Source organism: Camponotus floridanus, unplaced genomic scaffold (assembly GCF_003227725.1).
Source record: "Camponotus floridanus strain SB8 unplaced genomic scaffold, Cflo_v7.5 scaffold20, whole genome shotgun sequence".
NCBI lineage: Eukaryota > Metazoa > Arthropoda > Insecta > Hymenoptera > Formicidae > Camponotus > Camponotus floridanus.
This window is the reverse complement of record NW_020229326.1, coordinates 113197-138177: the sequence shown is the minus strand read 5'-3', so window position 1 is coordinate 138177 and position 24981 is coordinate 113197. Positions and strand designations below refer to the sequence as shown.

General features: G+C 33.2%; 3 protein-coding genes across 4 annotated transcripts in view; 2 read left to right on the top strand and 1 right to left on the bottom strand.

The window, feature by feature from the left end:
- Positions 1 to 1339: 1339 nt before the first annotated feature.
- Positions 1340 to 7223, top strand: LOC105250595 (leucine-rich repeat-containing protein 40). Its single transcript, XM_011256775.3, has 6 exons — positions 1340 to 1840; positions 2262 to 2565; positions 3444 to 3672; positions 3822 to 4417; positions 4921 to 5341; positions 5937 to 7223. The coding sequence occupies exons 1-6, from the start codon at positions 1670 to 1672 to the stop codon at positions 6562 to 6564; spliced, it is 2349 nt and encodes a 782-aa protein (XP_011255077.1). The 5' UTR covers positions 1340 to 1669; the 3' UTR covers positions 6565 to 7223.
- Positions 7224 to 8154: 931 nt separating this feature from the next.
- The window catches only part of LOC105250596 (protein windpipe), a 38709-nt gene continuing 21882 nt past the window's right edge, over positions 8155 to 24981 (bottom strand). Inside the window, exons 2-3 of one of the 2 annotated variants that reach the window (XM_011256777.3) lie at positions 14900 to 14949; positions 8155 to 11708 (exon numbers count right to left, since the gene is read on the bottom strand). In XM_011256777.3, the coding sequence (XP_011255079.1) occupies positions 9625 to 11691 (2067 nt within the window). In that variant the 5' untranslated portion in view covers positions 11692 to 11708; positions 14900 to 14949 and the 3' untranslated portion in view covers positions 8155 to 9624. The remainder of the gene's footprint in view (positions 11709 to 14899; positions 14950 to 24981) is intronic. The other variant, XM_025408326.1, reaches the window with a different exon arrangement.
- On the top strand, positions 18713 to 24253 carry LOC112637794. Its single transcript, XM_025408337.1, has 4 exons — positions 18713 to 18760; positions 23321 to 23474; positions 23814 to 24112; positions 24199 to 24253. The coding sequence occupies exons 2-4, from the start codon at positions 23343 to 23345 to the stop codon at positions 24251 to 24253; spliced, it is 486 nt and encodes a 161-aa protein (XP_025264122.1). The 5' UTR covers positions 18713 to 18760; positions 23321 to 23342.

Below are 24981 nucleotides of genomic sequence, written 5' to 3'. Positions count from 1 at the left end.
CTATTTTATGCACAGATTAATTTGCATACGTCATTAGATTAATTTGCATTACATTTATCATTACGATCAGCTGAACTATTTTTAAATCTCACAGGTGTACTTTTATTCAAAGGTGTACTTTTATTGAATTTTGCTTCACATTATAATCTTTCGTTCTGTGCATCAAGATGTATCAGCATAATTTGTATCAGCATAATTAATCTGTCCTACTAAAGAGATTAATGCAATCCAATGCTTGTCCAATATGTCTTGTTGCTGAAACAAATATATATCTCAATTATAAATCTTAGTATTCTTCTATTTATAAGATCTATGATTCACTTTTTGCGACTTCTTTAATTTAATTATGCACTTAAAAATTTAATCTCCCGCAAAATTTTAAAACCCCCTATCTTTATTTTAATAATTCAAAATTTATACGTTTTATGATTGTTATAAATCTATAATTTTTCCAATTATAATTATAATTTACAAAACTATCATAGATAATAGGCTGTATTACATCTGATAATCAACGGCGTATATATATCGATAATACGATATAAATATAACGAGCTATCTTGTATTTGACTTAATCCTCTAGGTCGGATGTTCGTTTCGGGCAGAAGGAGCCGCAGATACAGTCCTATCGGATCAAAAAGGAAAAAAAACGACGAAAAAAGATCGTAATGCGACGACAGCGACGAGAAGAAGGGGAAAATATCCGCATGGGTCAGCCAAGAGAGGCTTAGACCACAGAGATGCCCGCTTCAATATCGGCTTTCGGGATACTTGAGATATTTATCTAATGTCTTACATTTTCCGGGGCACTGCCCATGCAAATTTCCATTCATGTCTCCTCTACGGAAAAACCTGCTTTCCTGGATTGCCGCTTTCGACGAAACGCTCCGATCTACGGTCAAAGCTCGTTAAAATATCCATGTCTCAATAACTCAGCGATGCTAATATCAATAATGAAAAATTTATAAGTTTTACGAGCGTTAAAATTTGAATATATAAATTATGGGGATAAGCGTAAAAAAATCGCGAACATTAAGAACCTATCATAATTAATATTAATTCATAATAAAAAAAAAGTTAATAGTTAAATATAAAAGATAAAAATATAAGATTAAATATAAAATTAACTATTTATGTTACGAATGCTTATGTAAAGTTTGACCAAATAAGATAATTTTTGATAAGATTTTTCATTTAGGAATGAGATATATAGATAATGATATGGATGATATGTCTCACACTTATCGTGCGCAACCACACATTGCGGACGCATTCACCATACTTCTATCTTCGTCAAAGTCTATTTTTTCTTGTTTTTTTGTACGGCATAATGTTCCCAACATCTCGACAATCTGAGGCAATCTGGTTATCTTACGGAGATATCGCGCGGCGTGTACCCTAGCGTTACTTATCACAGATAACTAGTAACTCAGTACTCTTTCAGCGTTGTTCGGAGAAACCGCTGAAACCGCGCTCAATCATCGATTTTCGTAGACGGAGGGCTCCTCGGCGATCGATTCGTTGCAATCTTGTGACGCGCGATGATACCGCGCGATCGAAAGCTCGCAAATACTATTTCGATAACGATGACGAAGTGAATTGCGGGCGAGAATGTGGCTTACGCGCGATTATTCGACGACCTGACTCGTTTTAATGATCATAAAAGAACATGGAGGAACGATCGACGATGATGCTGATCTCGTGGCTGATGATTTTGTCGATTGCGAGCTGTCAAAGCGTCTGCCCCGCCAGGTGTCTATGTCACTTCATTCATATACCTAGGACTATCGAGTGCTCGAGGCAAGGATTGCAGACATTCCCCGAAAATATCAGTGACATTGTGAGTGTATAAATTTATTGTAAAATCTTTTTATCGTTTTTTTTTAATCGCGCGTAAATCTCTCTATAATTAAGCGCACTGATGATTGAATACAAGATGTAATATTGGCTTATTGCATCTTATCGCGTTTATAAATGAGGTAAAGTAGTGCTGTTACTTCGATAACAAAGTAAATGTACAACAAAGTAAGAATCATGAGAAAGATACGTAATCAAGATAAATGAATCATTACCGGTTGAAGTATCGACATGCAGTTTTATGAATAATGCGAAGAAGTATTTTATAATATTACATACTTTACGTACACATACACATACGCATACGAAGCATTCTTTTAAATTAGTCCATATATTTAGAATAAATTATATATTATATTTATGCACAAATATATTACTTTTTAAAATTAATTTCTTTGCAATAGGTAGAGCATCTAGATTTGTCGAACAATCTTTTAACTGAAATCACGGATGAAATTAATCGACTGACTGAACTGCAACATCTCAATCTGGCCAAGAATAAGCTCACTGCCTTGCCAAATAATCTTGCAAAATTAAAAAAATTGCAAAGACTAAATCTATCAGATAACATTATCGCAAACATGGCAGATATTGCTTCCATTAGCCAGCTATTGTCCCTGAAGATTCTATACATCTCAAAGAATCACTTACTTGACTTAAAAGGGTTGACCAGCGAGATACTTCAGGCAGTGGATGTCGGCCATTGCCGTATGTATTAAGATGATCATAAATATATATATATTTATTACTCGAGAAGTTTTATAAAGTAATCTTTAAAGATAATTTAGAAATTAAAATTATGCATATAAACATATAAATTTTAATAAAACTTTTAATATAAAATTTAATTCATATATATTATTTAATCATATATTATTTAATATGTAAAATGTAACATAATATTTAATATACACTACCACTCGAAAGTATTTGTCCACCCTTAATTTAAGAGAAAATTCGAAAACGAAATTGTGTTTATTGCCTTTCATCGATGTTTATTGTTTATTGCGCTAACGGAAAGTCGTTCTCAATAGCTATATTATAAATATCACTTCACGTTTACTAACAGATAGCTACAAAGCCAAATAAAGTATTTGTGGCTCTTTTCCTAGAATGAATACTTTTAAGTTTTTACTACAAAGGCACGTGTTTCATGGAATTTTTTTATTTATTTGATATTTTAGAATGTAACGGATATAGATTTGCGTCAGTTATCTGCTGCCATTTGAACAGAAAATCACATCTCTCGACGCATATTTTATAAAAATAATTTTCTGTTTTTTTTCCCACGTGATATTAAAATGGTAAAAAAAAGGAATTTAAATATAGATTAATATAAAAGGATATTAAATATATAGATTAATATAAATGAATGATTTTTATTTATTTATAGTCATTTAAACACAATTTACCTAGGTGGCCAAATATTTTTGAGCGATAGTGTATGAAAACGTAATCATATGTATTAATATTGTTTATTTTATAGAGAATTATATAAATTAGAATTATATAAATAAATTTTTTATAAGATTGTGAACAACACATGGTTTATGCGCATCAAACTAAAAGAGTTTTGTATATTTTAGATATAAAGGAACTTGGAAATACGTCTTTGAATGGACTGCCAGCTCTAACGACATTGAATCTCGCCGGAAATCCATTGAAGATTATCGACATGCCTGTCAGTAAGACATTGCGATGGTTGGACATGTCTGATTGCGTTTTAAATTATCTGTATCCAGATACTTTGAGTAGACTTCCAGAATTAGAAGAACTACGATTGGTCAACAATCCTACGTTAGTGTATAGTACTCGGTAATAAAACTTTACTTGACTATAATTCATTTTTATTAAAAATAATCGAATATTCATTAAATAAATAAATTTATTTTTAATCAATTAATTCTTACATTCTTAATAATAATTATACAAGTGAATACATGGAACACATCATATGTTTGCAGACATTCGACTTTACAACATTCGAAGCTGAAGAAACTGGACGTATCGAGATGTAATCTCGACAGACCCGGTCTTCATGGTTTCCCATCATTAACGCATGTTTATCTCTCTCACAATACGATTCGTATATTGCCGAATCGTATATTCGCAAAGAACAAGCAGCTGATGCATCTGTCCCTGAATGCGAATAATCTAGAGCGATTGAACGTCAGCACTTTTGACGGTTTAATGAAGCTTCAAATGCTTGATCTATCTGCGAACAATCTCGAGGATGTTCACACGATGACATTCCAGGAGAACATAGACCTCAGACTGCTAAATCTTTCCTATAACTCTCTACATCGATTTCCAGAGCTTTCATCTCTCGCCACGTCACTGGATTTGTCTTTTAATTTGATCAGCCGCTTCAATGCAAACTCTCTGGAGAACATGTCTAGGATCAGAAGTCTAAACTTGAGGAATAATCAACTGCAATTGATACCACCCGGTTTAGAATCGAAAACATTAAGAATATTAGATATGCAAAGAAACAGACTCGTTGAGTTGTATAATAACAGCTTGGTTAATTTACCGTCATTGCAGCAAATCGACTTGTCAGGTATGTGTTTTAACTTACATTACCGGTAATCAAGAATATATCCAAGATATCTGATTTGATTGAAAATTTTATTTATTAATTAATTAAATAATTTATTTATTATAAACAAGAAAAAAGAATCTTTAATATAAAATAGAGGTGACAAAAACAACTTTAGCAGATTATAATTTAAAAAAAAGTTGCAAAAAAATTACAGCAAGTAAATAGTAAAATTTAAAATTGTCACTTTCAAAATCAACACTTCTTTTTAATAATCTTTTAAAATCTTTTAAAATCTTTTAATAATCTTTTAAAATTATAATTGAAATAATTATGATATCAGATACATGATAAAGAAATAAAAGATTAAAAAGTTTTCAAAATTCTCTGATTGATCGTTGAAATATTAAGGAATTATTATCATTGTATTTTAAAATCAATTTCTCTATCTATCATTTCTTGATTTATGTTACATGTTTTGATGTATTTCTCTCGCGCTGTATTGAACGTAAATAAATTTTTAGGAAATCGCTTGACGGAGGCAATGAATCCTGACGTATTTCAAAACAATCCAGATTTAACCATGATCCGTTTGGGGGATAATCCGTGGAGATGCGATTGCACACAACTCTACGTCATCTTTGAATACTTGACGATTCCTACCAGCAAAACGATAGAATCGAGCTTGATTTGTCAAAGTCCAGCGAACGTTTCCGGTTATTCGTGGGAAGCCGCGTGTTTCGATGCTTGGAACACGAACATATATTATAATAAAGATAGAACTTGGGGAATGGTGATGGTCAGTTTGCTTATCCTGGTCGTCTTGTGTGGCAGCGTGATATCCATCAAACATACCATGAGAATAAAGAGAAGAGTCCTAGAGCAGAGACAGCAACAGGAATTGGCAGAAGAGAGAGAAAGATTACGATTTTTGTACGCAAGAAGGTAAGGATCTTTCCCGATTAATTAATTGCCAAGTTTATTAAGTATGCGCTAAATATTAAAATGTTTCATTTTATTTGTAATTTATACATATAAATTGATACACATATATTATCAAATTCGCAATAAGCCATCCCTGTTTATAATAATTAAAATTAAAATTTAGTTAATTTAACATGCGCGTTGTATTCTTCATATTTTTCAAAAATTAGTCTTATCAAATAATAATAAAAATATGTATTAATGTCAATTTAAAATGGACTCTCTACCTGCAACAGATAAAATAGATATCTCTCCAGAACTGCAATCGATCAACGCGCGCACAGATTTAAATTACAATTTCGTAAGCTGGTACATCATTTAGTCTCCCAAGATATCGAAAACGTGTTACCGACGTATATTACAATTGTATTTTTAAATAAAACGTATATTACAATTATATTTTTAGATAGAATTTTTAAATCATGTGTAAATAAATTTAATTACTACGAGAATTTTTAATTATCTCATCTGACATTCTGCAAATAATACACTTTTTTTAACTGCAACAATAGCACGATAAAATCAAATGAAATTAATGCGGTGAATGTATTTTCAGAACACGTTTGGAAGAAGAAATAGAAGATGCAGAGAATTCAGCGGAACCCAGAATTAATCCTTTGGAATTAATCGGTCCACCCAGCTATGAGGAGGCTGTCCAGATGCCCAGACTGATTCGTTCCATGGACGCTTTGAACGAGATCTCCGTTGAAGATGGTACTTTGCGCTCCATAAATTCTGTGGATAATCTACGGATAAAGAAGAGGAGGACAAGAAGAACGAAGACAACCCGAAAGCGAACTCAAAGCGAGGATGATCTGCTAAGAAGAGAAGAACGTCGGCAGGAACGGATAAGAAGAGAGAGGAACAATTCCAGCAGCAATATCTGCGAGACCACAGACCAGTCACAAAATACGAATCCCAGGCAGTCTAGGACCTCGCGCAGATCCAGGAGGCACAGCTTCGTGGAGGAGTCCTTGGAATCCAATAGTAGCAAGGATAGACCGAGACCGCAAACTCCCAACACGAGGAAGAAAAGGAGGAGGCAGGTATTTGAAGACGAACATGTGACCGATGATGAGGCTTCCGACGTTCAAATGGATTTCAATCGATCCGTCGTCATCAGGGAACTTCGACGCGAACCCAGGAGTGGTTGTAGAGACTCATTCGTAGAACGCGGATCGTAAACCATTTGAGTTAAGTTATTTTGAACGCATGCGATTAATTGTTTGATATTTGTAATAAAAATATAAAAAAATATTTCTGCAGCATCCTTACTGCATTTCGTGCAAAAACGTTGTTCTTTGAGAGCGTAAAATTTGTCTCTTTTGACACAAAAGTTAGTAAGAATAATACTATTATATATTTAACATTAGCAACAATAAGATGATTGATCTGATAAATATATAATAATATATCTTATTATTGCTCAAAACAGATTAATGCAGATGACAAGTAAAATCAATAACATTTATTCGAAAGAGCAAAAGTACGAGTGTTTTTGCTTGTCTTTTTTGTCGAGTTTTTACTTACATTACGTCAAATGTTTTTTATACCGGTTCGAATAACATCGATTTCAGATTATAGTAATTTCTTATCAATCTGAAAAAAGTAGAATACTTAGAGATTATAGTTGTAAACCTATCGTCATATTAATATATCATTTATAGAATAAAAAAGCGGAAAGGAGAAAAAAGAGAACAGACATAATACGCATAAATTATAAATAATTACATCATTAAACATTCAGGAGTGTATCCTCAATAATACTCCAATAATTCATCATCATGTTGTTATAGTTTTAGATATATATAATTTTAGATAACAGAAATATTACGTGCACATTTTACTTATAACAGTCATTATCCTTTGTAATAGATTAATTATTATGGAAGAAACAATATTTGTAAAAATTCATTTAAGTTGTTTACACAACTTAATCTTTGATATGGAAAATTAAAACTATGTATTCTTAATAGAAATACATAGCAGATATACGTATCGGTATTTATAGAATATTATTACGCCCGTATATCTTCGTGTATCTATTATTTGTTTCCATTGTCTTCTGCAAGTGTCGTAATTTACTCGTCTTTTTTCAAAATCAGAACGTATCGTTGATTAATCGAATATAAAACAAATATTGCAACAATATCGCTGACGCATTTAGTGATATAAACATAAAACGGGATTAAAGATATCGAGCGGAAGATTATCTATAAAACGCAGAATTAAAATAAATGAAATCAACAAAATAACACTCTTTTATTTTGATCAAAGACTGAACATATAAATAAAGTCTTCCAATCTTCACTGAGCCGTTTGTTTTATCGCTATTCCCTTAATTAAATTCAACAGCGCGTATCGTTGGGACAAGTATCGATCTAACGGGATCCGCGCGCTATCTTAAGATTAAATCTTATTAAATCATATACGCCTTACACAGCGTTCGACACATTTGGCTTAAAGAATCGTATGTTAGAATAATAAAATGATCAATAATACAATAATATGATAACACAATGTGGCGCTTTGTCACTTCACGCACAACCATATGACGCGTCCGTTTAACCGATAATAACGCGATCAACGTCCATGGAGTGCTATTTCTTTCGTAGATCCCCGCATTAATTTGCACCGCGCACGACGAATAAATATGCTAATGCAATACACAAAAATTCGTATCGCTGCCTCGCTGGAAGATCTCCAAGAGATCGTTTCGCCGGAGGGGAATCGACGTATCCGCTGTAAGGAATAACGTGATAACAGGATTATTACGCATATTTTCTGTGACGTGAATAACGAGTCTTACATAACTGTAGTAACACAAATCGTTCACCAAGCACTCACACTCCGACTGTCACAAGCCGATCCGAAGGTCGTTCCTCATAACTGACAAACTCCGTCTCTCATTGAATTACAAATCCAATCGCGCAAACGGATATATCTAAAACGCCGCGCTAAAACTACGAGGTACGCGTTGTCCAGGCGATTGACAAATAATCTGTAGCTCGATAGAAGGACGGCATAAGGCCAATGGAGTGTAAAATCTTTCGAAGAAAAGCTTTCATAGAAAAATATGGCAGCAAACTGGAATGCTCCCGATTCACTGACATGCAGCGAATATCATATCGATTTCGATTAATTTTAAGGATCCTCGCGATGTAATCTCGTGCGACGACAAATATATCAACACTGAGAAAAATGTCCGATGAAAAGGTAACGAATGGATATTATACCGATATTATACCGATCACTTTAATTGGATATCTGATCGGAAAGTTCTGAATTTTGAACTTTCTGATCCGATATCCGATCAATCAATATTTTCTGATTGGATATCTGATCGGTTTCTTTTTTTTCCGATTAAAGTGATCGTTATAATATCCGTTCGTTACCTTTTCAACTTAATATTTTTCTCAGTGAAGGGATATATACATATATACGAGATCCTCGCTCGCAGATTTGTCAGGAAGACTGACTAGTGTATGTGGTGTTAATCTCGAACGTGTTATTTCACCCGTGGATTTCTATGACGTAAACTATGTCATAAATATAGCACATTTTTTTTCTCAATAAGATTGAGAAATGACAGCCTTAATATTGAAAGTAAAATTTCAATGATTAAGTTGAGAGTCGTTAAGAATGTAATTAATATTGATTGGCTAAATTAATAATTTTATTTTAATCCTTGTTAGATTTTTTATTCAAGCAAATTTATTCAAATCTATTCAAACTTGGTAAGGTTGTGTTTGAGATTTAACTTTCAAGAATGTTTAGGCAAGATGATATCATAAATGAAAAGGAAAGAAATACGGTATCTCTGAAATATCCTATATGGCATAGCAAATATATACATATAACCATTCGTGCATCTGATAATTCAACCGGCTCGAGAGAGATCACACCTGTATCTTAACCGCACACCTTCAGCTTCCTGTCGTAAACAATAGTGTCCGTTTCCACTGTCGGCGCGTGTACATATGTGTACGTGTTGTAAATGTAAACATGGTCTTTAATTTCGTAATCTTTTTTATCACGAAAATCCATCGCGAAGAGGCTTCTCTACTTGTAGGCTTAGGAACAACGGTGTTATTATAAATCACGATAAATTCATCGAAAAGCTCTCTTCTCGCGTTACACATTCGTCTCTTCGATTTTTCTCCCATTCGATAGACAAACATGTCGATCGATCGACATAACGTCCGTAGACATTATGTCGCGTAAATTCTTCTCAGAACACTGCTTCATGGCGTCTTGACTAGATTCTCACCCGCCATTGTTCGCGTGATGAGTATGGGCGTCTTTGGCACACTGTCGGGATTTTCTTGCAGGGTGATCTTCACTCTTTGAGCTCCAGGACTGACCGGTGGTCCATTGGGCTCCGACATATGCGCTTTTGGCCCATTATTCGTCGTTACCGATGAATCGGATGGCTGGGTGGGACTCGTTCTATCCGCCAGGAAGTTCTCCCTCAAAGAGTTTATGTCTATGCGAGGTCTATCCTCGCTCTTCTGATCGTCCTGCGAGCTAATTAGCTTTCGCGGAGGCTTCACGGGGTCCAGGTGATCGGCAGTGCCATTGAGAGATCGCGGCGTTTCTTGAATTGGCTGATGATCGTTTTGAATTTTATCGATCTTCGCGTCGTCGCCATCGGACGTGCCTTCCACGAGAGGAGTGTTTTCGGGATTTCCATTGGAGGCAATCTTCGGTTGGGTCGAATTCCCGGTGTCCGGGAGGAGAGCCTTCTGCATGTCCCTCAGTTCGGTGCCGCGTTCGACGTCGCCTCGTTTTCTCTTCTTCCTGCATATATCGCCTCTGTACGCGGCGAAACCGATCAACGTTGCCACGACGGCAAGCAGAATCGCCAGAACAATGTACGAGCCCATGCCCTTCTTGGATTGCTTGGCCGAAGATACTTCGGCCTGTTCATCGTTCAAGCTGTTTACCTCGGCTTTGACATTACCCGATTTGGATTTATCAGAGGATTTCAACACCTCTACACCGTTAGCAATCGTAATCATTTCGGTAGATATTTTATCGTCGGACTTGATTGAGGAACTTTCACTCGGCTCTTCGGTGGCTACTTTAGTAAGTGACGCATCTATAAATTCTTCTTCTTCGAGATCCGGATCCTTGGTTTGTGATGGAATTGCAGTAGTTGGCGAACCAAATATCGCATTCCATATCATCCCAGCGATGGATGATGATGAGTCTTCATTAGTGCTGCTCTTCTCAACAGTTTTCTCCTCATAAGGCGACCAAATGATTCCAGACCCTTCGCCTGAACCATCTTCATCTCCGTCGCCTGAACCCGTCGTCGGGTAAAAGAGGGAGTCCTTAAACTCCTCCTTCCGCGACATTTCGGTCGTAGATATTTGCTCCTTTTTCTCTTCGTTGTCGAAGAAAAGCTCTTCGTCTTCGTTGGTATGTTGCAAAGAATTTATTGTAGCGCTGGTAATATCCTCTACAGTGGTCGACTCTTGCGTGGAGATGATGGGTTCAGTCAAGGAAAATCCTGTCGAAGAATCCATCTTTTCGGTTGGAGAAGGTGTTTCTACTTCAGGTTTCTCCGACGAGTTAACGTTGCTGTCTACAATGTACTCATTCTCTTCCTCGCTATTAAACTCGTTCAGACCGTCATCTCCGGATCCCGAATACATCCCGGATCCTTCCGTTGCCTGATCGTTCTGCATCTCGCGATCTTGCTGTTCGAAGTTGCAGACGACTGCCGCGCTCGGCTTCATCAACGATGTGCCTTTCAAGTTGCTAGGATCTGCGCACACGACTTTCTTCGACACGGACACTTTCCTCTGCACGATAAGATCTCGCACTTTGAGAGTAGCGCAGTTGCAAACGAGCGGATTATTATAGATGTCCAGGTGTCTGAGATGCTTCAGACGCGCCAACGCAGGTGGCAATTGTCGGATGGCGTTCTTTCGCAAATTCAATTTTCGCAGCTCGATCAGGCCCTCCAGGGAAGCTAGTTCCAGATACTCGATACGATTGTCTCTGAGATCGAGGCTTCTCAGATGACTCAGAACTCGAAAGCTTCCTGGTTCGATCGTTTTCAAATCGCCACCAGACATATCAAGATGCCTAAGGTTGGTCAGATTATCGAAGAGGCCTGGGATTAGAGTATCTCGTGCGGCCGGAACCGTCAACATCTCCAGATGATGCGTCTCGATCTGTTCGAGATCTTCCAGCTTGTCGCACCGTGCTACGGTACTGTTCTCCAGTTTGCAAAGTCCGTGGCTCCATCCTGATTGAAGGAGAATCAAGAGGAGCAACAGCAGAGGCGGTGCTGCCTGCATCTTTCGGTCTAATGTATCTGCAACGGAGAGAAATCGTATGTGATTACGTTTGCCGATAATGCGATGCACGCGCGCGTGTGTTTCGCGTTTTCGAACGATACGTTTTTATGTCACGCGATGAACATTCATAATGACGATAGCAATGAAATGTATCACCTTGGAGAAGAATTATATAATTCAGAATGTCCTTGAGACGACGTGGCAGATAGCAGTAAAAACGTTCGCGTAACGACGATATCGATCAATATTTTCGAACGCAGCTTGGAGTAGAAATCCAAGTGGCCTCGGTGGAGATGTACGACTCGCGTACAGAGATGTACGACCGAAAATGAGGTCACCGCGATAGGTAGAAGTGGACTTTTAAGAGTTAAATTGGATGCACGCGCACACATGTTATCTGCCGATGCGAAGATAAGCGCGATAATCGACGGAAAGCAAGATTAAACAGACAAAGTACCCGGTAACGAAATATTACACATTCATCGCGCGCCTATTTCCGGTGTAACGTTTCGATGAGAGGTAGAAAGACCTGTTATTAATTACTACGCTTTGTAATAATAGCAAGAGATTGTGTAATTTTCCCGTGTATTCAAGCAGCACGAGAACGAAAGTAAAACGTCCCGTGGCTCGTTTCACACAGGTGATTACCTAATGTCTGTAATTAGTACACACGCTCAGCCCGACAATAATTACCACCATTACATGCCAGCACCTGCAAGACATCCAAGTCGATCGTAGCTGCGTGTAATACGTTTCGACGTTAAATCGACCAAAGCTGAATCACGCGATAGCTGATAAACCATTAGGTCATCCAAACGATTCTTATCAACTAGCTAGTCTTTATTATTGCCTCGGTAATCGTCAAAGTGGGATGCAGATAAGAGGCGGTTCAGTACAATGGAGTTCATCTCATAAAAAGTACATACAGTGCGGCGATTATACTTAATATTTCTCTAATAGAGCCGTCTCAATAACGCGTACATCGTTCGACGCATAATTACTTCAGACGCACCTCTCTTGCGTTAAGAAAAAGAATTTCGATACAAATATTGCTACATTAACCGTGTTTCAATATTTTGTCGTAAAAAAATACATATTACATGTTACTATGTAAGAGTAAAAAATGCAAAAGGTCAGCATATTTCAAAATTCAAAAGAGCGCGAAAGAAATCGTTTACAAGTCCTCCTCTTTTTTTCAAATACACATAAACTTATTGGCATTATAATTCTACGAGAAATATTCTTTTCTTGATACAACATATGGAATAATAAATCAGATAAAAAAGTGTAAAGTTCAGTTTCTGCATATATTAAAGCATTTTGAAAGGTAGGCATTTTAGAAATTGCCGTTAGTACTGCTCCCGATGGCCAAGGAAAATTTATCGGCCTCTTTTTCGCTATTTTAAATGCCTTTTCAGACTTTTTCTAACCTTTATGACAAGGACTTTACGTAAATAGAACGATGGAAGGCAAGCACGGTTTAGACGTGTTATTTGCATTATTTTGCATACTGTCTGCGCGTTGTCGGCGGATAATGTCATTTCCATGTATAAATACGCAAACGCGATAGTGATAGAAAGAAAACGGTGGCGTTTCTCGCGAGATTACACGGCAACGAACATTGAACTCGTATGATCGATCGTAATCGACATTAATTGACGGGAACTGCGTTTCTTGTTCGTTAATGAGACCGGATCCCGCGGGATTGAAAAATTCTATCCTCTTTCGATGAGATAAGACTATCAATGAAATAATGGATTCCGTTGTGCTCGTCGAAGATAAATCAATATCGATTTCTGCACGAATTGTGTAATCAGCAGTCTACTCGTCGCTCAAAAATAGTTTACTTTCGCTTCTTTCGCTTCGTGATTTTCCTCGCGTAATAAATGAGCAAGAATTAATAAACTAAATTAAATTATAAATTTAAAATTATAAACTAAATTATAAAATTACAAACTAAATTATAAATTTTGCGAGACAATATTAGACAGAAATATATATTCTACAAAAAATGGTTATCACGCAACCGTGCATGAATTGGTAGACGAGTAATAATATCGAGAAAACATTATTCTTCTCAAAATCATTACTAAAAATTCATCGTGTAACTACCAATAAATTTTTTCTTATTCGTTCTTATTCGAGATTCTAAAATCTTGCAATAAAATGTAAAAATTTACGCGGATTATTTTGTACAAGAATCGCTCTTTGATCTTGCTTTTTACGCTATACAGCCGGAGTAGTCTCGTAATTTTAAACGAAGGGCACGTCCGTATCATGAAGGACGCGAAGTGTTTCTCGCCTTAATCTTCAAACGGACGCAATTTGCCCTATGAGCCTCAATATCTACGCACAACGCAATGTGTTCGCATCGTTTCGCGCGTTCGCGTGGGTGGAGGACAGGTCATGGCCAGTGGATTCGAGATCCCCGCTATTCCATGTCTCGTAGACGTATTCACGCTGTGTAATATATGGTTTGCGAAGAGCGACTTCCTGTAATTTCACGAACGATGTTACTGTACGAAAGTGGCTCTACGTGTGTGGCCCCGTTTCATATACAATATGCCTATAATGACGTAAAACTTCTTTCTCAGCCTTAACAACCTTGGCTTCTTGGAAAGGAAAGAGTTTCTACAGTTTGTATAACCAAAAGTGACGATAATAAAAGTTTACATGCCGCAAATATTTCCTTGACGAGCAATATCGTCTACTTAAAGTTGCGTCAACGTATTTGCATTCCGCGAAAGATACCGATGATGCTAATTGGGAATTCAAATATGACAATTAAGCACGAGACATCAGTCAGTTAAATTCCAATGCAACCGATTAAAGTAACACGCTCATTTATTATGAGCCATTTTCGACGACATATAAATCTCTGAAAAAAAATTAGAGACAAATCTATTTATAATTTTATGTCCCGTATATTTTAATATACATGTATGTGTGTTTTGTACGTGTGTGTAGATTTTATCTCTTCGAATAATACATAAGATATATGAAATTATGTAAGAATAGAATTCTGCCATGAAATTTGTCGAGAATTATAGGTCATCTAAAATAATCTTTTTTATATATCTAATATAATTTTAATATAATTTTAATATAATTTTAATATAATTTTAATATAATTTTAATTAATAATAATAATCATTATGTTTAGCTTTGTAGCATGCAACCGATATAATACTTTCAATCCATCACTTACAACTTATTTGCTCAGACGTGGTCTCGACAACACCGTGATCTCGAGGGCATCTGGAACATACACGAAATAAGCAAATAAATTTACATGTTAAGTATTTTCGATTGAACGCAATCTCAACACATTGCGACGTATCGATAAAATCGATATTCGCGTTCTATCTCGTTGGATAAAAAATATTTAATAAAAAATAAATAATAGCAATCGATATAAATTAGCGAATAATTAAAGCGTGACGTCAATCGAGACTTCGTGACTCGGCCATTCATGACACCATTCGTTCGTCGAACATGTGCGATCGCATACGCAGAAAGTTGTTTGCTTCTCGAGATAATGGCAGTATCATTTAGAGACGATAAATTTCACGTATTCGCACTCCCCACTTTTGCAATAGTCTACTCTGTCTATGAATCGATATTGATAGAGATACGAAGGAGGAAATGTTAAATCATTCGTCTGGATTTTCCCGCTTCGACAGTCACACTTTCATTCTCGTTCCTCGCTATTGCGTAAGATTCGTCTCGGTGAATTTTTCCCATCCAGTTCCCGTGTCTACCTCGGCCGCTGACTCACTTTCCAAGCGCGAGATCTCTAGTCCTTGACTTCCCGGCCTTGGATCGCATCGCCCGCCGCTTATTACACGGGCGACAGTAATTATTATCACAGCACATTTCTCCCCAGATTTTTATAGCCCGCTATCCCGTATTCTTCGTTTCATAATCGCCTGTCGTTGCAAAATATCTGCCAACTCGCGCGTGTTCGTACGTACTAGATTCGACAGGCCGTTTCTCGAGTTCAAGGGGCAACATCGATTACGTCGTTCGTGACGTTACGTTATTTTAATGCGGTTTATAATCGCTATCGACGTTACTAAGCGCAATCTCGTTTTAATCGAATCAAAAATACTTTATGCCATACGTTTACGTCGATAATGTAACGTGTATCGCATTTCGTTACATTGAATGATAAGTCATTGAGTTACGAATTAAACTCGACTAGCTCAAATCGCAGGATTTTTATACAATAATGGATCTTAAAATGCACTTCAAGTCAAAAATTGGAGCTAAACTCTAAGCATTTTTTTTATTATTCGTTTAAACAAGTGCTGCATTTCTAGAAATTAAATCGTCTTTTTTTATTACTAAAATTACAAGAGTATCTCAATTAATTGGAGTTCTGTGAAATATACCGTAAAAAATCGACATTACAGGTATGGAGAATGTATATACTTTGTATGCGACCGCATCGTATTTCTTGTGCAAATTCAGCAACAAGCGATGCACCGAAACACGTACGCTTGGTATGGCTCGCTTTTTGCTGATACCATCCTTAACGGTACCGTCACGTCCTCACGCTTGGTCCAGTTCACCAGGTGTTTCAAGGAGAGCCCGACGATTCGAGGAGTCATTCTGGGAGGTCATACGACTCCTACATAAGAGGAAGTTGAAAGTAGCGGAAACTTCGTCCGATACATGCCAATGAATGTTAATACGCATTCTGATCGTTTGTTGACCTCCTGGGACGCGATCCTTATCTATCCTAATTTATTCTTATTAATTCGTTTAAAAAAAAAATGCAACACTAACATCTAATTTTCTTTATTAATAATCTCATATCGATTTTGACATTTCTCTTCGAAATTTTCTATCATACGTTAAAATATTCATTTAATTATTAATTAAATTAATTAAATTTAGAAATTATTCTGTTTTTAAGGATTAATCAACTTATAAAGCTGATGTGACGCGTAAATGCATAACTATGGACAAACAAATTTAAATGATCGATAAATAATTTAAATATGAAAACTAGATTTTACTTTTAATAGGATTAACTTTTATTGTAAACTAGGCTTAATCATAAGCTTGAATATCTGGTTTCATCGAAATTGGTGACATTGTCAATTCGACTCTGTTTATAACTACATAAAATACATAATCACTTATCGTTCAGTTAACTGATATTTTCAGTAAAATTTGTTCTTTAATTATATTTTGTAAGTATTATTTTTTGACAATTATGTTACTTTATAATTATTTAAAGGTTTTTTAAAAATATAATGACATTAAAATGTACACTGTAAGATTCTCTATATTGTTAATATTATTTCATATATTATTTTGAACAATTCTGTTTCAAAAAAAATATTTATCTTTAAATGTCGATAAGTATGATCAGACAAAAACCGTTTAAAATATTTTAAAACGAAAATCGTGAAAATAATTTTATATTACGATATATCTTTTTATCCATCGTATCATGTAGTATGCTATAAATATTTATTTTATTTCATTTAGATCATACAATGTCCGATATTAGAAAAAAAATTGAAAATCATCTAACAAATATTTTGGAGTTACATACTTCGAGCGAACATCAAACATTCGAGCAAATAAAGTTGATAAATGATCCAAAAAGTATGGAAGAAATTGTCATAATAAGTATCATTTTGTCAATTATATATTATTTCATAATTATTTAAGGAATTTTTTTAAATAAAAGTAAATAACAATACAAATCACAATACAAATATGTCATGAAATTCTATATATAAATATTATTTCTTTTATTATTTTGGAAAACTTTGTAAGAAAAAATATATATCCTTAAATGTCGATAGGTACGATCGGATAAAAATTTTGAAATATAATGAAATAAAAATTGCTAGAATAATCTTATAATTTTATTTAATAATATCTTTTTTCATATCGTGTAACATAATATAATTATATTGTTTATTTTGTTAGATTTACGAAAGGTTGGATATTAGACAAAAGATTACAAATTTTCTAAAGTTGAGCAAACGACTTATGCCAGCAGCTGAACAATTTTTAATAGAAAAAAATTTAGAAAATATTATACCAAAATATCAAATTAATTCTGAAGAGGAGCGTCAGATTTTAAATAGCATAATATTTATATTAGAGAAAAGAAAATATCTTGAAGAAAAAGCTAAATATGAAAATGCAATCATTTTTATGTAATGATAACAAAACTATTGAAAATGCCATAGAAAAATTCGACGTAAATCAAGAACAATTAATTGAAGAACTAGACGAATATATAAAATCTTTAGAAACAAATATAAATTATAATTATAATTATAAAAAATATATACCAACACTATATTCATTGAAAATATCATATTTAGAAGAATATGTTTTATTAGATGAATTGTATACGTGGCAAAAATCCATCAGTGAAAATATGTGAGGCGCAAGTGGCTGAATCGGGAATCGAACCCGAGTTTTTCGCTTTTCAGGGCAACTGCTCTAGAGCAGACACTAAGCTATCCAGACCTCACACCTGTTGCTTTTTAACACAGTGATATGTGATTCCAGAGCGATGTTGGTATCTCACTCGATGGATGCAATGCCGATTGCCATGGAGAAAAAAATATTACCACTTGCGCCTCACATATTTTCACGTATACAATTCCTCTAATAAAACATCCCTGATATCCAACAGAGGAGCGAGCGTATATAATTTTTTGGTTCTATTAGAAATCGAACCAGGGATTTTTGGCTTTGTAGGCTAGTCCACTGCCTATTGTGTCACGCTTCACTCATATAGGGTGTTAAAAAAACCCTGAGGTACTTCGCATGCGCGTAGCACTCAAACATTTTTAGCTAGCAGTTTCTCCTCTTACTGCTTTACTGCCAACGCCCTTGCATCTCTAAAACGTGTGTTTATTAGTGTTTACGCTGAATATTTTTATTTTTGTGATAACTGACCTCACAAACGACCAAAAGGTGTGCCTTATCAAATCCTTTTATGAAAATGGCTCTAGTTATGCTGCGGCTATTCGCGCTCTAAGACACCATATAAACCTGAAAAATTCCTGTGCGACAACACTTTAACAAGGTTAGAATTCGAATTTTTCTAATTATGCTTTTGTGACGATTTTTAAAAAATCGCTGTTAAGTTTAATTTTCTTTGCAATTTCGCACCATCCAAGCTTGATTGTTTTCAGCTTAATAAAAAAGTTTCAGCAGCATGCATCGTTTTTTTTTCTTTTTTTTCTATGGGGCTTTCTAAAGGACCGAATATATTCTAAGAGACCAACAAACGAACAAGAGTTCGAACTGCTATAAAAAACAAAAACCATTGATAGCGAAATGCTTGGCAGAGTATTTACAGCCTTTCAAAGACGATTCGAGTTCTGCTTAAACTCAAATGGAAGTCACATCGAACATATAATTTATTAAAAGTTAATGTCTTAGGATTATTTTGATGTCCTGCACGCTTACTTTTTCATATTATTAAATTTTTTATATACAGGTTTAAAAACTCATGTTATTTTTTAACACTCTGCATAACAAGAAATTAATTGTACAAAAGATGATATCGAACTAAGTTATAGTTATCGAAAATATCTGTCACAATCAATCCGAGCTTGGTGAAACGCATACTCCCTCCGTCTTTTTGCCAACCGTAGATTGACAGCAGTCGGGAGTAAAAAGTATAATGAATCAAAAATTGCATACAAATATGACGATTATGTATCATGTCATAAAGTTCTCACATATAATGATGAATTTTCACATTATTGGATAAATTAGATATCTGGCAAAATCTCAAAGCAAAATCTCAAAGTTGCACTTATCAAGCTTGCGCATTGGAAAACATATTCTATTTGGGTTATATATATCATTAAGATAAATGAGTTGCACCTTCAAATTTGGGAGAAATAAAATACAGAAATTGGATTCAATGTTTATTTTGATATCAAGAAAGTAATGTTTTTTTTTATTATAGCATATTATCTAATATGAAATACTTTTATGGTGGAATCTCGAGATTACTATTCGCTAGCTTAGCATACAAATATAATTAATCTTCTCCCTTTCACGTACAACTCTTAAGGAAATATATTGATTTGAAAGAGCTGTTTTGTTCATTACAAATGCAGTTAATGAAATGCAATCTCTGTCAACTGACTAAATAACAATCAAGATAACAAATATGTGCGTTTATACGATCATTAAAATAAAAATTTTACAAACATACTATATTTATTTTAATATCATTGATTCCACACATGGTTGCTAAAATAAATGTTTTAAAATTATCATACTAAAGGTTTTTTTTGCTATAAAAATATAATCTTTATATGTAAAATTTATTACAAAATTTCATAAATATTTTTTTAAATAAAAAATAATACAATGGGTAATATACGAGTCCGCGCGATAATAAGCGCACAATTATTAAAACTAAATAATGTTTGCAAACGTTTCAATCCTTTTTTTGGGTCCTCAGTGCAAAGTTAAATATAAATTAATGTATGCCATTAAACAATATGTCGCGTACAAAAGTGTCATCTGAAATTTAGAATTACAAAAATTGTCAATAAATGTTTTTTTTTTTTATTTTAGCGCTCAGTTATTCCTTTAAAACTTTTTAAGTTAATGATTGTTAAATTTCTGTAAAAATTAAACCGAGAAATTGTAAAGTCATGTCGAAAGTGCCGCGCATAATTATATATAAATGCATAATTATGAATGAATAAAATATTCTGAAATTTTCTGAAACATCATGTATAAGAACGCATGATTAATAGACGCGCATGAATGGACTATTATTAGCGAACCGATATCATAGTGTCATTGTTAATGAATTCTCTATTATAACGCTGCACATCGTTCATGGGATAATATTTGATGCATAATAGCATTCCATTTTAGACGATTAATGCGTTTCATGCTCCATTCAATTAATCAATTATTTGCATTTACATTAATCAATTTTTTGCATTTACATTTCCAATAGAAAAACTCGTGAGAGGAATGAATCATTACATGTACATGTAGAACTGGTAAATATTGATCATTGCATATAAACATGACAAGATAATTCTTCATCAACAATTTTGCTGGGAGTTGGATTCCCTCAAAAAATGTCTTTTTTCGATTCGTATTGATGCAATCTTTTTAGTCTTTAATTTCATTTACGAGATGATTTTATTATCGTTCACGATCGATGTACGTAAGCAATCAACCATACCAATCGTATGAAAGTAAATAATCGATCGATCACAATCCATTTGTATTGGACTTTGATCGCAAACTTGATAATTAAGAGTATAATTCAAAGTTCGTCAATATAAAATCTCATTAAAAAGATCTTCTACTTAGAAAATCAATCATTAAAATTTTCGTTGTTATTACAAATTTTTTAATTTAACTTTAAATTTAACTTTAAACTTAATACTATCATCGCTAGTCTGATTACGAGAAGATATTATAAAGAAATAATAAATAATAATTTTTTTGAAGAAATTTGTAATGTGTAAGTAATCTGCAATAAATAATTTAAAAAGTAGAACATATGTATATGTGCATTAATATATAGGAAATAATAAATTATGAATACATCTTAATCTCTAATCACGTATTTTGTCTTAAAGATTCAAAAATCGAGCTTCAACAAAGTTTACTAAAAATTTCTCAGAACGGATTTATTGATCAATAAATCAGCCAAAACTTGTTTGCTAAAAATTCATTTACACGATAATTAAAAAAGTACATCAAAGTAGCCACTAGCGTGAATCTTAATGTGTGAACAACCTAATTTCAGGGAAATCGATATGCGAGACAAATTCCATAAAAGAACCAGAATTACGCATTTGATCGAATTAAATCGGTGTTTGAAACTGTCGATCGATAATATTGATAGTCGCTGATATAAACGAAATGTTATGTTTAAAGCACAGATATGTAATATACTTTCACATATATTTCGTAATATAATTTTCATCGATCAATAGATATCTAAAATGTATTATATGTTTAAAAAAATATTACATGCTTCAGAAATCCTTTTTTAGTAGATGATAAGGACAAACTACTTTCTGTATAAGAGTTTCACTTCTGTATTGTGAAATAAATGAAACAGGAGAAAGTATATGTTATACTCTCTCTAAATAACGGAGAGAAGAGAGATAATATCATGTGAATTAAGAATTATTATATTAAGTGAAATTATTATCATAACTATTTAATAAGTGCCAACATTTCGCTCTCATATAGTTATTAAAAAAATAATAACGATGAGATAGACAGATCATAAAAGAAGGCACTCCCCTTTCTCGCTAAAGTAGTTATTATAATATCGAGATCGAACATTCGTGCGAAATGATTAGTAGGCAGTGAGTACAGAAATCACACTGAAGTCAAAATGGGTCAATTCTGAATATATATACTGAATATATAAGATTCACATTATCGAAATCTAATCTTAGTTTATAAAGCAAACGTGACGCGTAAATGCATAATTGTGGACAAACAAATTTAAAATATCGATAAATAATTTAAATATGAAAACTAGACTTTACTTTTAATAGAGTTAACTTTCATTGTAAGCTAGGCTTAATAATAAGTTTAAATATCTTTATTTTACCGAAATTTGTGACTTTGTCAGTTCGATTCTGTTTACGATCAAATGAAATACACAGTCAGTTCCCGTTTCTGATAACTGATATTTTCAAAATTTGTTCTTTGATTATATTTTGTAAGTATTATTTTTTGTGACAATTATGTTACTTTATAATTATTTAAAGAATTTTAAAAAATATAATAATATTAAAACGCACTATAAAATTCTCTATATTGTTAATATTATTTTGTATATTGTTTTGAACAATTTTGTTTCAAAAAAATATTTATCTTTAAATATCGATAAATATATGATTCGACAAAAATCGTTTAAAATATTTTAAAACGAAAATTGCGAGAATAATTTTATCTTACGCTATATCTTTTTATCCATCGTATCATGTAGTGTGCTATATATATTTATTTTATTTCTCTTAGATCATACAATGTCCGATATTAAAGAAAAAATTAGAAATCATCTAAAATTAAGCGATCGGGTTAAAGAAGCAGTAGCAGAATTTTTTAAAGGAAATGAAGAGGAAAGCGTTATTACACAAAGGCATTTTGATTCCGAGAAAAATCTTCCACTTCTCCGTGACTTTTTTGACAAAAAAATTAACATAATAAAACATAAAAATGAATATCTTGAAATGAAAGAAAAGATTGAAAATGCAGTAAAGGAAATTTCACCATCAAAAATATTTGAAGTTGTAAAGAAATGTAGTATTAGTTGTCAAACACTATATGAAGAATATCAAAAATTTAAGAAGTTAGGAAAATCATACGCATATAACGAGAAAATACCAAATAGCTATGTTTTCACATATAGAAAAGAACGTTCATTATTTCTGAACTTAGGTTCTTGGGAAAAAAAATCTACGAAAGATTGCCATTGTCGTCATTGTGCATTGGAACACCTATTCAAATTAGTCTGTATAAAAAATCAAAATTCTTCTGAAGGGAACTCACATAAGCAAGCAGAACAATGGCTGTATGAATTCGAAATGAGATATAGCGAAAAAATTTCTGAATATTCGTCTTGTTGCAGAAAATATCATCCTTTAGCACCGATGAGCTCATCGCAACCTTCGTTGTCATATAATGTAACAAATATTTTGGAGCCACATACTTCGAGCAAACATCAAACATTCGAGCAAATAGAGTTGGAAAATGATCCAAAAAATATGCAAGAAATTATTAAAGTAAGTGTCATTTTATGTTAGTTTTTTTTATATTATTTCATAATTATTTAAAGCATTTTTTTAAATAAAAGCAAATAAAAGCAATATAAACAAATAAAAACAAATTTGTGTTATAAAATGTATATTTCTTTCCTTGTATATAAATATTATTTCTTATATTATTTCGAAAAACTTTGTAAGAAAAAATATATATCCTTGAATATCGATAAATATATTATCGAATAAAAATCTCGAAATGTAATGAAATGAAAATTGCCAGAATAATTTTATAACTTTTATCTAACAATAACTTCTTTCATATCGTGTAACATAGTATAATTATATTGTTTATTTTATTAGATTCATAAAAGATCCGATATCAGAGAAAGGATTACAAATTTGTTAAACTTGAGCAAACGATTTATGCCAGCAGCCGAAAAATTTTTAGCAAAGAAGGATAATTTAGAAACCGTTCTACAACAATACCAAATTAATTCTATTGACGAGCGTCGGATTTTACATAACATAATATTTATATTAGAGGAACACAATACATATCTTCAAGAAAAAATTAATTATGAAAATGCAGTCAATTCGATTCTTTTTTCTGGTGCAACTATAAGATATGCTGCACAACAATATAATATTAATCCCGTGTTGTTAGACAAAGAAATAGAAAACTATAAGTTGTTGAATGCAATTAGGAAATACAAATATGAATATGATAAAATTATATGTACATCAGGATATTTAAAAACAACATATATGGAGGAATATTTATTACTGAAAGAGTTAAATAAATGGAGAAAAAACCCTCAATTACGTTGCTCTTGCCGATTTTGCACATTGGAACATTTATATAATCTTATAACTGCTATTATTACTAATTACAAACCACCGAAAGATAAATCTCTAAATCAGAATAAGATTAAGCAATTGACTGAAGAATGGATTTGTGAATTTGAAATAAGATATAGAAAAAAAATTTGTAAATTCAAATATAATTGCGAAGAAAAAGATATATCTTGGCTGATAACATGGCACAAATTTTTATCGTTACTCGATAAAGAAAAAATTTCGAAAACAAATATTTCTAGCCCCCATATGCAAAGACACTTTGACTTATTGCAATTTTCCAATGTAAGTATTATTTCATGTTAATTACATTATTTCGAAATTATTTTGAAAATTCTTTGGAATGAAAAGAAGTTTAAATACACTAAGAGATATAGTGCAATATTAATATTATTTCAAATATTGTCTTAAAAAATTTTCAAAGAAAATGTATATATTCTTGAATGTTTCGATATAGATACAATTAGACGTATAATAATTGATACATCATAAAAGTTACGAAAATAATTTTACGATATGCCTCATTTATCTATTATATTACAATGTATTCTTTATTTGCTTTATATCGTTAGGATGATATGATATCCATCAGAGAAAAGATTGAGGATTATTTAGTTTTGAGCAATCGTCTCGAGAAAGCAGCAGAAAAAGTTGTAACTAAAAAACAAAATGA